Below are 16,305 nucleotides of genomic sequence, written 5' to 3'. Positions count from 1 at the left end.
TATTATTAACAGCAAGTCCCAACACCAACCAAACCTCCACACCGGTGTTAAGGACTAACCAGTGATTTGTTTTCCTCAAACGTGCCTGCACCCATTCCCTCTCTCTGCCCTTCTGCTCCTCTTTAGAAGGAGGTGGGGTGGGGGTCCTCAATTCCTCCAAATGGGCTGGAAGGTTTAGAGCCGGTCAGCTCACTCAGCCCAGGAATGGGGTGTGGCCAGGAATGAATTTCAGATAAGATCACACCTTTTTGTTTTGTTTCCTTTCTCCTTTCTCATCCTCTATTTGCCTCCAGGAAAGTATAAGGTTCAAACAGGGGTTGTTTGCTTTGTCCTGGCTAGGTGAAGGCTTCAGTCAGGTGTCAGCTGGGGGCTCAGAGTGCTCGAGGGTATGACAGTCCTAGGTCCCCTTCTCTAACCCACAAAAAGTTGGTTAGATGAATAGAGGCATTTATTTGCCAGTAAAATGCATTTCACTTGGTGCCTAAGTAACCTTTGCTTTAGGTTTGAGTTTCTTTCTTTTCTATCCCCATCCCCCAAGCCTGCGCTGATCAGCTCTTTAGAAACACTTATTAAAGGGTAGGACATAATGAATGAGGTGAAGACTGCTTTGCGATCATCATCATCCATTCACCTTCGCAGAGGCCCGCACCCTAACCTGCCCTGCCCCCACCCACACAATTTTTTTTTTTTTAAAGGAAGAAAGGGTTTATTTTGGAATCGGTCCAGAGGAATAGAGTCCATCATGGCGGTGGGGAAGGCCTAGCAACAGTGAAGGAAAGCATGACAGTCAGTAGGAGCAGGAAGCAGGTTGATCCCATTTTCATCCACACAGGAAGCAGAGCCTAGCTTGACACTTTTTGTCTTAAATGTGCAATGACAGCGAATTCTGCCCTAGAAGAGGTGAAGCACCATATATATATAAATTTTTTTTTCTTCTTCTAGATTTCCTTCCCTTCTCACTTGTCAAGCTGCATTGGGTATCAGCATATACTCAGTGCCCTAGGGTGAGACACCAAAAAGCATTACAGACAATGCCTTTTGCAGCTGGGACCCATATCCGGAGGAAAACAGAGATGCTGGAAGAGTAAACAGAAATCGCTTAGTCAGCAACTGTTGTCTTCCCCAGGAGGTGAATGTAAATAGTGACTGGTACCCAGGGGGGAGGGGCAGCCAGCTCAGAGGGCCTTCAAAGGGGCCAGGATTCCAGTTCCAGGTAGGCGGTTAGGGAGGTGTCCCCTAGTTGGAGTAGTGCGGCCTCAGCCCTATAAAGACAAACTTGCTGACTCAGGGCAGAATTAATATCAATTGAATTTATTACAAGATACTAAGCTCCAAGGCACATTACAGTGTTCTGTTAACTACAGAAATGTATAAAGGACAAACAGAGCAGGTTCTCCATGTCTAGCATTTCGCTCTACTGTTCAAAAGCATCCGTGCATCAATAAAGCCAAAACAAAACAACACGTGAAGATCAACACATTCAGGTCAGTAGAAACAAACCAAAACATTTTCCCCCTCACAAACTTGCAACAAAAAACACCCCCATCCCCTCCCAACACCCCCCTTTACCATTTTGCAAACAAAACAGGAAAACAAAACAGAATGGAACAAAATTAAGTGAAGACTTCAACACTTGGGGCTGTTTAGAAAGAAGCTTTCACCATTTTATAGCATCAGTATTTTTTTTTTTTTTAGGCAGCAACACTGGCCTTGGCAAAACAAAAACAAAAAAGTCTTTTTCTTTTTTGTGTGTTTTTCCTTTCTGAGTGTGCATAACATTTACAAAAATGCACACCAGCAGCAGCCGTAGCTAAGGGCTATTCATTCTGTACCTAGGCAAACACTCTGCCACCAAATAAATGCTCACGAATACGATGCAAATGACCCAACCAATATTATACTGCTTAACACAAACCAGCTTATCCTTCAAATGAAGAAGTTAACATACCTGTTTCAAAATATAGAAACATACGACGAAAATAATGTCTATACATAAGACTAACTTTTTGCAGTTTGTTATATTCACAATTCTACATCTTGGGGGTGAGGGAAGAGAAGGTGAGGCGGGTGGGGGAGGGGCCCTCTGGATTGAAAAGGAGCTTGTCTAGGGCAAAGGAAGTGACTGCCCTGTGGTTCAAGGGTCTCTCTCCTTTTTCACTTTAACATCCCCAGCTAAGATAGTCGCGATTTCACCCTGCATGAAGGCCCAAGGTACGTTCGACCCGACTAGGGGGCATTTCTCTCCGCTGGGGCAATACACCTCACCAGTGGCCCCCTGGGCCTTGATACTCTCTCTAGAACAAGGGAAGCAAAATTTGTGGCTAGGGACGGATGGGCACTGAACAAAATGCGTGTCCTCCAAACGTTCGTGGCAAATGGTACAGCAGAGGGGTCCGCTGTTAGCCATTGGGGAATCCGGAATGTTTTGGGGGTGCACTTGGTCCATGCCCGGGTGGGCGCTAGGCGGCGGGGGCGCCACCTGTAAATTCAGGTCCCCATTTCGTGATGCCAAGCGACGCTGCCCGGGCACAGAGGCAGGCGACACCGGACTGCTGCTGTTTCGCCTCGCTGATGCAGTGGTAGAATGCACAGAACTGCCGTCCTTGGGCGAGTGCGCCGTGCCCAGAGTGTCTGCCACTGACATGAGCGCGGCCATGGGGGACGGACCATTCTGAGGGGCTGACTCCGGAGGGGTGGTCCGGTTGGAATGGGGTCCCAGAGGTGGGGGTGGCGGGGGCGGTCCCCCTGCCGCATGCCCCGGCGCTGCAAAGCCCCCGGCGGACATGGTGAGCTTCAGTGCCTCGCTCTGGTTTGCCATCCACTGCTGCCTCTGCTGTTCCTCGCCGAGCTTCAGTGCGCCCTCCGCCGAGTCTGGGGGTTCGGGGGACGCCTTCCTCTTCCGCAGGCTGGCCGCTGCACCCCGACCCGAGGGCGCAGCGGACGGCAGGGCCCCGGTTCCAGGAGGTGCGCTGGGGGCGCGGCTGAGGCTAACCAGCGCAGTGGGCAGCATGGGACAGCTGGCATCCAGGTAGGGCTGGGGCAACATGTCTGCACCGGGCACGCCCTCCTTGAAGAAGCGCACTGCCTCGGGCAGCAGGTCACCAAGTAGGCGCCAGTCTCCGGAGCCATGCTTCTTTTCGTACTCCAGGTACTTGAAGCCAGAGGACAGCCCCCGGCCGAAGTCCTTCATGCAATCCTGGTACATCTGCTTGGCCACTCCGGACGCGCTGGAGTAGACGTTGCCCGAGCCGGTGGGATACTCAATGAACAGCTTCAGCTCGTAGTCCATGCCCGGCTTGGAGACGGCGTCGAAGGCGAAGACGCGACCCAGCAGCGAGTGGTCCTTCTTGAACCGCACCTCGTAGGGCGTGCAGCCAGCCAGCGTGAGCAGCGTGTCTCGGACCATCTTGGGCTTGTTGGCCCACTCCTCCGCACGATTGCGCAGGCTCTCGCTCAGCTCCGCCAAGGCCTCCGCGTTGCGCTGCTTCTCCTTCAACTCACGCTCCTGGTCGGTGCTGGACACCGAGCCGGGCCTCTTGACACCAGCACCCACGCCCACCTCTGCTACCGACGATGAGGTCGAAGACGGCGCCGAGGACGCCACGGCTGACACCCCCGGGGCACCCCCGAGACAGGCGGGCCCCCCAGGAGCCCCCGGAGGCGCAGGAGTCGGGGGTCCTCGGTTGCCCCCCAGGCCGTGGGGTGGAGGCGGGGGCAGCACCGCGGTGCTGGCTGGGCCGTTCAGCAACGTCTGCGGCAATAGGTTGGGGGGCACCGTGAGTTGGGGACCCCCGCCACCCCCCGGGTTGGGCAGCCCGGTTACCAGCCCACCGTGTGTCCCACGCCGAGATGCCACTGACGTCGCCGCTGAAGACGAGTTGGGACTCTGGCGGTTCAGCTCCGGGGGCCCCTCCTCTGGTGTTGGCTTGGGGAAGCCGTTTGGACCTCCCAGGCCGTTAGGCAGCCGGGCGGCGTGGCTGCTGGTTCCCAGACTCACCGGGGGCGGCGGATACTCGAACCGGTTGCGTTGTTCCACCGCGGCGGCAGCGGCAGCGGCAGCGGCAGCCGCCGCGCTCAGGCCGTAGCGCTCCAGGCCGGAGGGGGCCGCCAACACCGCAGGCTTGCTGGAACCATCGACGTGGTTGAGCTGTTGTTGCTGCTGCTGTTGCTGCTGTTGCTGTTGTTGTTGCTGCTGCTGCTGCTGTTGCTGCGCGGCCGCGGCCGCAGCCGCCGCCGCCGCCGCCGCCTCCTTAGCCGACAAGGCCACTGTCTTGACCCCGACGGGCGGCGGCGGCCCGGGGGAGCGGCCGTCCTGGAAGCATCCGTGCGCCCGTTTCAGCTGGCGTGCAGTCTCGATCACGAATTCTATGCGATCGGCACCCTCGTAGTTGACGCAACCGCGGCACACAGGTTCCGAGAAGTCCCAGATCATGGCCCAGGGCATGCGGGGCAGGTCGCACAGGTAGCAAGACTGTCTCCGGGACGAGGACACCTGTGCCGCCGACATGATGCCAGCCTTGGGGAAGGAAGGCCGCCGCCTGGGCTGTCTCCGCAACGCCTTCTCCTCCGGGAGGACTGGCTGGCTGGGGAGGGAGTCCGGCTGCGGGGGAGGGGGCGGGAGGGGCGAGAAAGTTCTGCCCCAGGGGCTGGAGGGAGCGCGAGTCTCCACAGCCGGCGCAGCGCCTCTCCGCGGGGGTCTCCACCTCCCGGGCGGCCGACGGATTCAGTACGCTCCTCGCCCCCACCTCCTACTGCGGCTGTCTTGTCGGGAGAAGAGCTCAAGGCGCCTTCTTCCTGGTGCGGCGGATCAGGGCTGGAAGCTTCGGGCCCGGGGGGAGGGGGCGAGGGCGTCCAGTGCCCGCCGCCAGTTGCCTCTTGGCCCCCTCCCCAGTGACTGGAGCGTGAAAGCTCGGTGGGGGCTGCCTCTTCCTCTCCTCAGGGGGCCGCCCTAGGATCTGCGTCCTCTCCGCGCCAGGCACCCCGGGGCGAGGGTTATAGGGTTGTGCCACCCGGTGCCCGGGTCCAATCTTGTTGAAGCCGCTGCTTCCCTGGAGGGGCAGGGATGGAGGTGGCAGCCAAGAGGAGCGTCTCCCCTCCGCAGCGTCGACCCGGTACCGCGGGCGGCGGCTGGGTTTGCACGCCGGAGGGACCCGCCGGGGCCACCGCTTCCAGGACGCACCAGAGCAGAGGACCGGAGCGCACGCACGCAGGCTCCCACCGCCCCCCGGCCTGGCCAGTTCCGGGGCCACAGTAGCTGGCGGCGCTCACGTTGGCTGCAGGGCGCTCGCTCGGCGCCTCCACCCGGGTCGCATCCCTTCCCGCTCGCGCTCGCCTGGAATGTGGGGTTGTGATTGTTACTCTACGTTCCGGAGGCGCGTCTCAGCGCTCCGGCTCCGGCTGCGGCTCGCGCTGTCCCTGGCTTGGCCGCGCGGGATGCCGCCCGGGCGGAGCGCTGACGTCACCGCCATGCTCTGCACCAGTCCCCCACCCCCCCTTTACACTTCCTCTGTCTGTGGAGCCCACTTGTTGCTCTCGAAAAGCGCATGCGCGGCAGGACGCCCAGATTCCTCTCTGCGGCCCCTCCTCCGCGCCTCCGCCCTCCCCTCCCTTCCCCTCCCCCCTCACCGTGTGTGTACAACAGCTGAGGCCCTGCAAGCTAAGGCTGGAAGTCCAGGGCCAGGGGGTGGAAATTAAACAGACGATGACCTTTCCTTTTCCTGCCTGGCTTTCCCAAGTAAAAAAGCATTTAAGAACCGCGAGCGTCGCTTCCGATTCCGGTTCCCCACCCCACCCCAGGCAGTGAATTTGTCCTCTTTCAGGATTTTCACTTTGAATTTCATATAAGGTATTATCCATTTCATCTGCGATCAGAGCTCCCGCCCCCACTAATGTTAAATTCCTTGCCATCATTGATGCCCTAACACCTGCAGAGTTAGCTGTTCTCCAGTTTGCCAAAAACTGCCTTTTAGATTTGTGCGTCCTGGTCTAGGAATCAGAGCTTCAGCGGTGGCGCTAAAAGAGTCAAACCCCCCCACCCCCCACCCCCCAGGCCAAACTCTTAAAAAAAAAAATGGCTGTGTAAAGAAGCTGCAAGCACCCGGAGGCCTTTAAGGAAAACAGTCAACTGGCTGCACACAGCTGCAGATGAGGGCAGGGAGGGACAAGTGCTGGGGAGACCAAACAGGTGAGTGGTTTTTCTGGGTTTCATAAAAGGTGGGGGCAGCATTTAATAATACTGATTGCTAGGGATGGGGATATGGCTCAGTGATAGCGGGCTTGTTTAGCATGAACAAGGCTCGAGTTCAATCCCAGAACCATAAATAAATAAAGCACAGCCAGTTCTCAAAGTTCTTTCTCCTGTGTTGTGATTTAATTCCATACCGCCCCAGAGCCCTATGCAAGGTCATGATTTTACCCCCTAAGATCACTGCTCATCATTATTGCTCATTGTAAAACAGATCAAGTTGGTCTTAGCTCTGGCTGGAGCATTTCAACTGATTCTTCTGTTTATTAGGTCTGTAGGCTGAAGGGGGGAGGTGATGTAATAGGACCAGGTTCTGCCCACAGGGTTGGAATTTCCTTAACACCACTACTGACTCTGCAGCCTTGAGCTCTTTATTTCTGTAACCCATTTTTCCTTTTGTAAAATGGAATGATCTCCCAATTTGATGGGTTGAAATTTCAGTTTGTTTCTTACAGTAAGAAACTGGCAGTGAGCTAGATTACTGTGCAAATGGACTATTTGCATCACCCTTAATATTATTTTCATTATAATGTACAATGTGAAGAGGTATTATCTGCAATAGTAAACCCTTATTATCCACAAAGAAGATTCTGTTAATTCCATTTTACAAACTAGGAAAGTAAAGAGGTAAAGTAACTTGCCTATAGCTACTGCAGCTGACCTGGGATCTGAATCCAGTAAATCTTATTTGAGAGGTGGCATATACAAGCTGGGGCTCCCAGAGGTTAGTGTGGAATGTTCAAATTTCCCATCAGCACCCCATTCTTTGTTACATACAGTCTTGTATGTAAAGTGCTGTGCTGTGCAAATATACTTTCGTAACCAACACCCAATCTCCCCTTCTAGACTGTGTCACATATACAGAAGCTGTGGACCTACCACTACCATAGACTGAAACATAAATACACTATACAGTGTGGAGCACAGTATTGGATCTATCAGAAACTGACAATAAGCATTGAATATTAATATTGATACTGGTATTGTCACTGAGTTACATGTAAAAGTATTAAAGAGCATAAGACATTTATTTATTGTTTATTTATTATCTTGGCCTTTTTGAGACAGGGTCTCCCTGTAGCCCCAATTGGCCTTGAACTCACAGAGATCCACCTGCCTCTGCCTCCTGAGTGCTGGGATTAAAACTGTGCACCACTATGCCCGGCTTGACCATTACTTTTTTATTTTATCTTATTATTTTTATTTTATGTGTATGCATGTATTGCCTGAATGTAGGTAAGTGCACCCGTGTCGTGCAGTGCCCACTGAGGTCAGAAGAGGCTGTCAGATCCCCTGGGATTGGCGTTATGGTCAGTTGTTAGCTGCCATGGGGGTACTGGGATTCGAGCCCAGGTCTTCTGCAAGAACAACCAGTGTTCTTAACTGCTGAGCCATCTCTCCAGCCCCATGACCATTATTTTTATCACTGCTATTACTACTATTGCAGACAGAGCAGTTGAAGCAACAACAAAAGAATCTCATATTTATGACATTTGTTGTTCAGAACCCGGTCCCTTATCTAGCATTTCCCTGCAACTCCATCTTCCCCTCATTCTGGGCCCCAAGTGCAAAGGAAAGAAAGTAGAGCTTGTAAGGATAGGGTGAAAGGAAGAAGAGCCCTTGGGAGCCTCTCTTTCATCTCAGAGCAGCCCAGTTTCTGTTTTTGCAAAAACAGTGAGCTCACTGTGTGCTCCAGAGAGAGCAATAATAAACTGTCTGGCTGGCAGGTTTGGAGCAGTGATTCCTCTGCTTAGAGCTGCTCCAGGAGTGCTGCCTCACCCTTAGACCTCAGATCTCCCCACGTCACAGCTACCCTGGAGTGTGACTCAAAACACAGGACTCAACAATCCCTGCCAGTCTAGGACTCCTGCATGTTGACTTCACTGGTTGGTCTGTTTCTTTATATTATCCCCCACCCCCACCCCCCCAAGGGTGCCGCTGTGTAGCTGTTTGGCCTGGAACTTGTTAAGTAGACCAGGCTGGCCTCAAACTCAGAGACCCACCTGCCTCTGCCTCCCAAGTACTGAGACTATAGGTGTGTACCACCACATCCAGCTATTTATTAAACCCAAAATGTTGGAGAAATAGCAATTTAGCCACAAACTTCCAGGCAGCAAGCTAGAGAAAGCAAGTTGGACTGTATGTTACGTTTTGTATGCACACACATATGCCTCCATCTCGTCTGTATCTTCACTTTTACTGAAGTCTCTCTCTCTCTCTCCTCTCTCTCTCTCTCAATCTTCAGACACAGTGAGTTAGAAATCAGCATGCATTGAAACAGATTCCCATTACAGCCTACAGTCTCATAATCCTTTTATTTAAAAATCAGAACTCTCCACCCCACCCCACCCCAAAAAAAAGAATCACCATCTTTTTTGGTGATAAATTGCTGCTTAACTCCTTGTCTCAGGCAGTCCTATTTGGGGATGCGTCAGCGATGGTGAGAGGTGAGAACGCCAGTGTTTGGAGATGCATTCCTCCCCCCTCCCCTTGCAGCACTGTATGTAACCTCTTGTGAAGAGCAAGAGAAGTGAGAAGGGGAGCAGAGACATACAGAACTCTGGTGTATGGTTCAGAGCAGCGGACTGCAGTAACTAGCCGAGCAAGGCATAAAGTTTCATCTCACTAGCTGTCTTTCCTCCCAGCATGCCATCTGAGATAGCATCCTCAGAGAACCCTGTTCTGAACTAGAGCAAAAGGTCAGCTTTCCATTTGGCCTTTCCGGAGCAACATAGCCCAGCGTTGTAAGTGTGAAGGTTGCCAGGATCTTAGGCACTTTGATGCTCCCTGGCGACTCCCAGCCGCCCTCCACTGCTCTCAGGGTTTGGGGCCGAGAAGGGACGGAGGGGTGTTGTGCTCTTGGCCTGGTATCCCTGCAACCAGCTGGCTCAAGAGGCTGAGGCAGAACCTCGCGTCACCCCACTGCAACGCGCGCCGCCAAGCGCTCCGCTGAGAGAAAAGCCTTTTTTGGTAACACACAGCCGGGCAGCAAGGAGGGCTGGTTCTTTGGCCTTCGAGAGCCGCCTAGAAGTAGATGAAAACAAACGTGTGGGTTGGGCTCTCCTTTCGCCTCTTTAAGGCCCGGGATCGCCGCTAGCCAGGAACCCCAGGGGCGCCGCCGAAGCGCCGAGTCGTGCGAGGGGGCGGTGGAGGTGGGAAACTGCAGGCCGATTTACACATTTACTCTCCAGCCGGATCCGTGGCGGAAGTATTTGCCTTTCCCTAAAGGATTAACCCTGGTGTTAAAAAAAGAAAAGTACGGAGTTAGGCCAGGGCATAGGGTTACGCAAGAGCCACTAGAGCGTGAAATCCCAGGAACAACGTGATTTGCCGCGAAGCCCCGGGGACAGAGCCTGCGCCGCCAGCCAAGACCTGCCCAGCCCCGGGCGCATGAGCAAGAGGGGCGCTCTGTGTGAAATTGGGTAGAAGGCAAGGGAGGACGAGCATAATGGTTGGGGTTGGCGCAGTGGCCGCAGAAAATGATCTGATCGCTAGGGCTGTTTTCTTCCCGGAGGGGCGGAGAGCAAGGAAGGGGAAGAAAGACGCGGGGGTAGTCGGGTCTGGTTCCTGCCTCCTCCCAGCATCCTCTCCTTGCCAGCGTGCCAGGGCATGGGGGAGCCCAGCGCTGTCCTCAGCAAAAGCTGGTGGTATGTTTTTTACTTCCAAAAATAAAAGCCTGGAATGAGCTGTCCAGGGAACCAGGCCTAGAAGAAAAAAGTGGAAGCGCCAGACAAGGGTGCTATTCATTGATTCAGTTGGGTTAAAACAGATACTCAACCTCAACAAAGGAGGTAGAGGAAGGAAGGAAGGCTTGGACGACGAGTGTAAGCGAGGACCCTGGAAAGGCCACAGGTGTGCCTACTCCAGACCCCCCACTCCATCCCGCGTGCACCTGGGCTCCAGCAAGGAGATTCCCACCAGCCTGCACGAAACTGGGGATTTCCATCGGCCAACCTCAGAGACCCATCGCTGCCGGCACTTTCCTGCTGGGACACCGCCAGAAGGTGTAGTCCCAGAGCTCCTCTCAGGGCCTCGCCATCCCTGTGTCACGGCTGGTACATGGGAATAACCACGGCAGCTTCCCCTGGTTTCGTTCGGTCTGTGGGCCAGGACTTCAAATATTTTGATTTGCCTGAACTGAGTGGTTCAACTGTATCTCTGTATCTGTTGGGGCGGGGGGATATTGGGTATATATTTACATTATTCTGTTCACCTTGGATTTGGCTGACCTTGAACAAATTACTTGCACTTTGGATTCTTAGTAAAACCAGAATAATTACTTCACTTCCTTTGCCTGCTACATTGGTCTATGTAGATGACAAAGTATAATGCGCTTAATAAAACGTATGAGATTATTAACAATATAATAACCAACATTTGTCTTGGGCTCCAAAGAACATTCCCAGACATTATCTCACCAATCCCCACACCAGCCTGTGAGGTAGGGATTGCTTTCATCAGCCTCCTATACAGTGAGGAAAGCAGGTCCAGAAGCGGTCCAGCGCTTCTGGGCTATACAACTGGCATTCTCTTTCACTTCGAGGGCTCCTAGCCTTTTGGGGGTTCCAGATGTTTCTAAAAAACTGAAAGAAAGCAAAAACCCCTCTGCCCTCAGGAGTTTATAGGTTAATCCCACCACTGTCCCAGTAGGTGCAAAGTTATGCATAAATTAGCACCAGTTATTTTGGAGTTGAAATCAATCACCACAAGGCTCTGAGAAAAGCTGGGCAGCCACAGTTCCCTGGCAATCCCCAGCACTTTTTTCTCACTTCTTAGGTTTTCTATACCCTGGCCACAGGCAAAGGTGACAGAGGGAAATCTGGAGTGCCAGAACTCACTGAAGGGATTAAGTTACCCTCAAGACAGTTTTTTAATGTACACACCTGGTTACAGCCTTGCCTAGCATGTGCAAGGCCCTGAATTCAATCAGAATCAAAAGGAAAGAAGTGGGGAAGAGCCCAGGCTAAAGCATGTAAGGAAGGAGGACCATGGTGGGTTCTATAGTAGAAAGGCCTCTTTCCAGACCCAAAAGTCCTATGGCATAAGTAACAATCCTTTGTTCTCACCCTGACTGTAGCAATCAGGAAACAATGTGGCTCCCTACCCTGACCCATCTAGAGTTACATTTGTCTGTCCTGGGGATATGGCTAGTGGATACGTTTTGTTTCAAAGATGAAACTTGGATGCCAGATGGCCTAGAAGGGTTCCCTTCATTCAATTATTCAATGATTTGTCTAGACAGTACTTGCCGCTTGCTAGGTATAGAACCCAGGAGCATGCTAGGCAAGTTCTCTACCTCTGAACTACATCCCCAGCCCTTTTTTGTATTTAAAAAAATACTTTATTTGTTATTTTTATTTTATGTATATGAGTGTATTGCCTACCTGCATGTAAGTGTCGTGCAATGCTGGAAAAAGTCAGAAGAGGGCATCGAATCCCCTGGAACTGGAGTTTCAGACAGTTATGAATCATCATGTGGGTGCTGGGATTCAAACTCAGTCCTCTTTAGGAGTAGCCAGTGCTCTTAACCACTGAGCCATCTTTCCAGCCCCTGCCCCCTGCTTTTTGACACTGAGTTCTGATAAGTTGCCCAAGCTATCCTCAAATGCATTCTGTGGTCCAAGCAGGTCTTGTACTTGTGAGCCACCTGCCTCAGCCTCCAGAATGACTGGAATAATGTCTGCACCACCAGGGTGGTTCTTAACACCTGCTGTCTCAGTGCTGGGACTCTAAAGATAAACCAAGTCAGACTGGGTCCAAGCCCCGAAGCTTCCATTTTCTCCTAGGTATCCTAGTTTCCTGATGCAATAAGCCCCCGAAACTCTAAGAGGCAGTGCTTGTTCAAGACTCCCACCAGCCACATGACTGACTTGGAGCAATTTGTTTATTCTCTAGAGCTTTGGTTCCTCACCTGTCAAATGTCCATCTTAAATCCTGTTCTCCTTCCTCCAGGGGCTCTCTGTTAAGTCTTGTCTGTAATTCGGAGGGCTGGACAGCTATAGAAAGGCCAGTACTGGCTCAGATCTCTTCCAGCACTGAGCCCTTTCAGGTGAAGCCAGTGAAAGCCAGGTCCACACTCTTTTTCCTTTGTCTCTCTCTGAAGGTTTCCTCTGGCTGACTAGCCTAGCACTTCTGTGCTGGATTGAAAGACAAAAAAGCAACGACTGCCTCTCAACCTAGGAGCTGGAAGAAGACAGCACAGTTGGGCCATTCCTTCTAAGGGCTTCTGCTCCCCGGTTGTGTGTAGCGGGAAACGGGGGAGACAGGGCCATGAAGACTCAGAGCTCAGGATTTATTTGGTGGTTTGTGTTTGGTTTTTTTTTTTTTTTTTTGCCAATTTCGAAAGAGGCAATGATCTCCTCTTTAAAAAATAAAACTGGGCAGGAAGTGTGTTGGGCCTGAGTGGCAAGGACTAAGGGTGTAATTACAGGTTTTTGTTCAGCATTTTCATGTAATTAAATCCAAAGGAAAGCGGGCCTGGCCCTGGCTTCTTGGATGCGGGGCAGACCGGAGCTGCGTGTGTTGGAGCTGGAAGGCAGGCGGTGAGGAACGGATCTACTTTTCAGCGGAACGGCGGACTTTTCGCCTTTATGACTATTTTTACATTCGTTTTCCAAAAGGTAGCCCATCATTCATCTTTTATTCGGTGCCACTGCGCTCTCCTTTGTGACATTTCCCAGCCGTGCGCAGCCTTCTAGGCATTGATTTGCCTTTCCGCCCACTCTCTCCCCCTTCCCACTTTTACATATTGCTGGTTTCTGCTTGGTTGCTCACACACTATCCCTGTTGCAAAATCCACAGCCAGCTTTCTTGCCTCCGGACTTTCGATCCCAGAGACCTCTGACGCCGCCAAATAGTCTCTCCTTTTGTTTTGAACAGTCTGGCTTTCTCTGTTCCGCTTTATAAAACGCTCTGTGACGGCTGCCCCCACCCAGCTGCCTCGGTTTCCCTTCGCTGAAATGTTTTGCGCACACGCACCCAGGGGCTGCACTACCCTGGGCGCGCAGTGTCCCAGATGGTCCGGAGCTGTGGGGTAAGCCGGTAGCCCCCTGTCCTTGGTGGCCCTGTGACAAGCCCTGGACGTTAGGGATTGGCAGCAAGAAAAGACCCACTGTCTACACACAAGACATTCTTAAGGGCAGGAAATCTGACCCACCCCCAACCACGCGTTCTGGAGGAGGGGCACTTGAATTTTTCCCGGAGGGCGGGCCTCTGGACCGCCCCCTCCTTCTCTTACTCCTACCCCCACTCCCGTGCCCGCAGATTACCTCCCCGCAGGCCCATCACCTACTCTCCCCAAGAACAGATTGTTTATCAAGACAGGCAGCCAAGAAGCCGACTCCTGTTTCTGGCCTCTGCCAGAGATTAATCACACTTGGGAACCTCACAAAACTTGACTGTGTTGGGGCGGGGCCGCGGGAGGGGAGGGTAGTTAAAAAGGAAAGACCAATGAATTTGACATTTGACATTTGACAAGCTGACCAAATGGGGCTACTGCTACCTCTCTCCTCCTTTATTTTAGTAAGTCAGTGCAAAGGACTGAATTGCATTTCATTCCCATTCCCTCTACCCGACCCCAACCCCCTCTTTTCCAAGCTCCCCTCCTTCTCCAACCCTTCATATTTGATGCTTTAATAGTACTGACTTGCTTTTAATTCCGATTAACATTCTCAGCTGGTGCAGTGTGTATGGTGTGTGTGTGTGTGTGTGTGTGTGTGTGTGTGTGTGTGTGTTGGGGCCTGGCAAGACACACTCGCAAACTGGACTGCCTGACAAATTCCTTCTTTTCATCTTTCCCTTTGAAATGACATCAAGATGGACTGGGGGGCTGGGGGGGGTTGAAGAGAAAAAGGCATGGAAAAAGAAAGGGGGGGGGAGTAATTTATGTGCTCTTCTAAGGCAGCTAGTAAAATTGCTAAGGGAGAAAGAATGCCAAAATTAACTGTCTTGGTGGATTTAGACCTGATCACCAGGGTGAATCATGTCAGGGCTTTGCCCTGGACCTGAAGCGAGGAGGAAGGGACAGGCACACCAAACATCCCTGTGCTGGGAGATGCCCTTCCCAGGAAAGCAAGGGATGGATTTTTGCTCTCACCAGATTCCCCTCCATCAGATTTTTTCCCCCTGTAATTCATTTCAAGACGAATTTCTTTAAACCCTCTATAAAGCATAACCCCCAAAGGGAAGGTGCAAACCTCATTTGATCTAAGATAAAGATATCTCCACCTTAGACACCCTCCCTCACTTTACAACTCTGCAGACATCAGGTTAGCAAAAAGGTAATAAATAGTCCTTCCGCAGCAGGGTCTGGACTAGTGAAAACAGTTTACTGAAATTAATGGGCCTCACTTGAACCAAAACCTCCACTTTGGAATTAATGCCAGACATAGTTTTCCTGAACTCCATCCAACTGCCTAAGCAGCAGACAATTTTTGTTCTATTTGTGCTGGAAAATAAAGCCCAAGCCCTTGATCTTAGTGTAGATTTTCATTTAAAAAAAATCAGCACAGTGAATACTGTGCCAATTTCCACTTTCTGCCAGCAGAAACCCTGGTGCTCTTGGGCTGTGCACGGTCAGAAGTTATCTGGTAAACTTTCCATTGAAAATCATCTCCAAATTCCCTCCCCACCCCTGGCCTGCAAGCTTTCATCATGACATCTGAGAGATCCAAGGAAAGCTCCAGAAACAGCTCAACTCTCAATAACAACCCCTTTTACCCACAGCTCTTAGAAAAGATGGGTTGTGGACATTTTGTATTCCTTTGCAAAACTCCCCCACTCCACCCTGGCCCCCATGCAGCTTCAAGCTATTCATCCATCAGGACCACCCCTCCCCTTCTCTACCCCCACCCAGTACTCAGGGTGTCCCTGGTTCTGAACTGCTTTTATTTTTATTAATGTTTTTTAAGGTTGAAAGGCACACACATCACACGGTCCCATCCAGTGGCTATGGGATTATGGCAGGTACAGAGGGAGCTGGCTGTCAGTGTCTGAACCCACTCTAAACCCCCATTATTAAGAAACACCCGCTCGTGGGCAGCCGCTGTTCTGGTTCTCATTGTACAGTCTGCATTGGTGACACAGGACATGTGGAAAATTTTGAGAGCACTGCGGTGAATGGTGTGGAGGGGGGAGCGCGAGCAGGGGGAGGAAGAAGAGGGGAGGGAGCGAGTTACTTTTTAGCTTCCGCTAAGTACTTGGCAGCTCGCCAAGCCCAGAGGATTCTGGGAAGTGAAAACCTCCCCAGTATAAACTGCCAGCTTTAAGCAGCCCTGACAGTTCTGCTCCTTCCAAACTTGGCAGCCGTTCAAAGTGCTCTTTCATTTGAAATGCTGGAAGCCTGCCATGTGCAATGCAGATTTGCGGTGCCTGTGCGCAGAAGGAACTGATAAATGCCGTTGCAGTTGCCATGGGGACAGGAGCTATCAGAATGGCCTTGTGATCCTCAGCCTCGCAACGCGGCAGGCTCTCCCTCCCGCCTGCCTGCCCGCCAGCCCCTCCTCCCTCTAGTCAGTGAGATGGTGAAATAAATGTTCTGGAAAAAGGTTAACCCTCCCGGCTCTGGCTCGCAAGCAGCGCGGAGGTTAACCCCTTAGGACTTCCTAGCCCCGCTAAGTGCTCTAGGAGCACAGAACTGAACGGCATCCTTGGATGGGTCACCTTCCCCCTCCCCTCCCCCAGCCCTTCTGCTCCCTGGAGGCTTTCAGAAAGCTGTGTTTTTAATAGAGCTTTTCAGCAAGCCCAAGTGTAAGGCTTTGAGTCATCAAAACCCGGATGTAAACACAGCAGCCCTACATTCTGCACAGTTTGCGTGTATTTTATCTTTTTAATAATATTTTGCTGGCAACTTCAAACTGCAAGCATGCCAGATATTTTAGCCAGCCACTTACATCATGCAGCCTCCATCTTAGGGAGAATAGCTGCCTGTCCTTGCCTTGTTCCTCAGCTCTCAACCCTGAGATTACAGGAAATCTGGGTCTCTCTGTAGGCATCTTATTGCAGCATAGCAAACCCAGTCCCTTAGAACATGACATCAACTTGGGCAGCAAAAATAGAGGACA

The 16,305-nt window shown here is 52.0% G+C and overlaps 1 protein-coding gene across 1 annotated transcript; it reads right to left on the bottom strand.

The window, feature by feature from the left end:
• Positions 1–1,295: 1,295 nt before the first annotated feature.
• Positions 1,296–5,799, bottom strand: Irf2bpl (interferon regulatory factor 2 binding protein like). Its single transcript, XM_008840101.1, has one exon. The coding sequence runs from the start codon at positions 4,505–4,507 to the stop codon at positions 2,135–2,137; it is 2,373 nt and encodes a 790-aa protein (XP_008838323.1). The 5' UTR covers positions 4,508–5,799; the 3' UTR covers positions 1,296–2,134.
• Between the last annotated feature and the right edge of the window lie 10,506 nt (positions 5,800–16,305).

Source organism: Nannospalax galili, unplaced genomic scaffold (genome assembly GCF_000622305.1).
Source record: "Nannospalax galili isolate Female #2095 unplaced genomic scaffold, S.galili_v1.0 scaffold330, whole genome shotgun sequence".
NCBI classification, from domain to species: Eukaryota; Metazoa; Chordata; class Mammalia; order Rodentia; family Spalacidae; genus Nannospalax; species Nannospalax galili.
This window is presented reverse-complemented; position numbering and strand designations above follow the sequence as displayed.

Excerpts from the sequence above, each read along its gene's own strand:
- Irf2bpl (XM_008840101.1), bottom strand. The coding sequence starts at position 4,507 with ATGTCGGCGGCACAGGTGTCCTCGTCCCGGAGACAGTCTTGCTACCTG.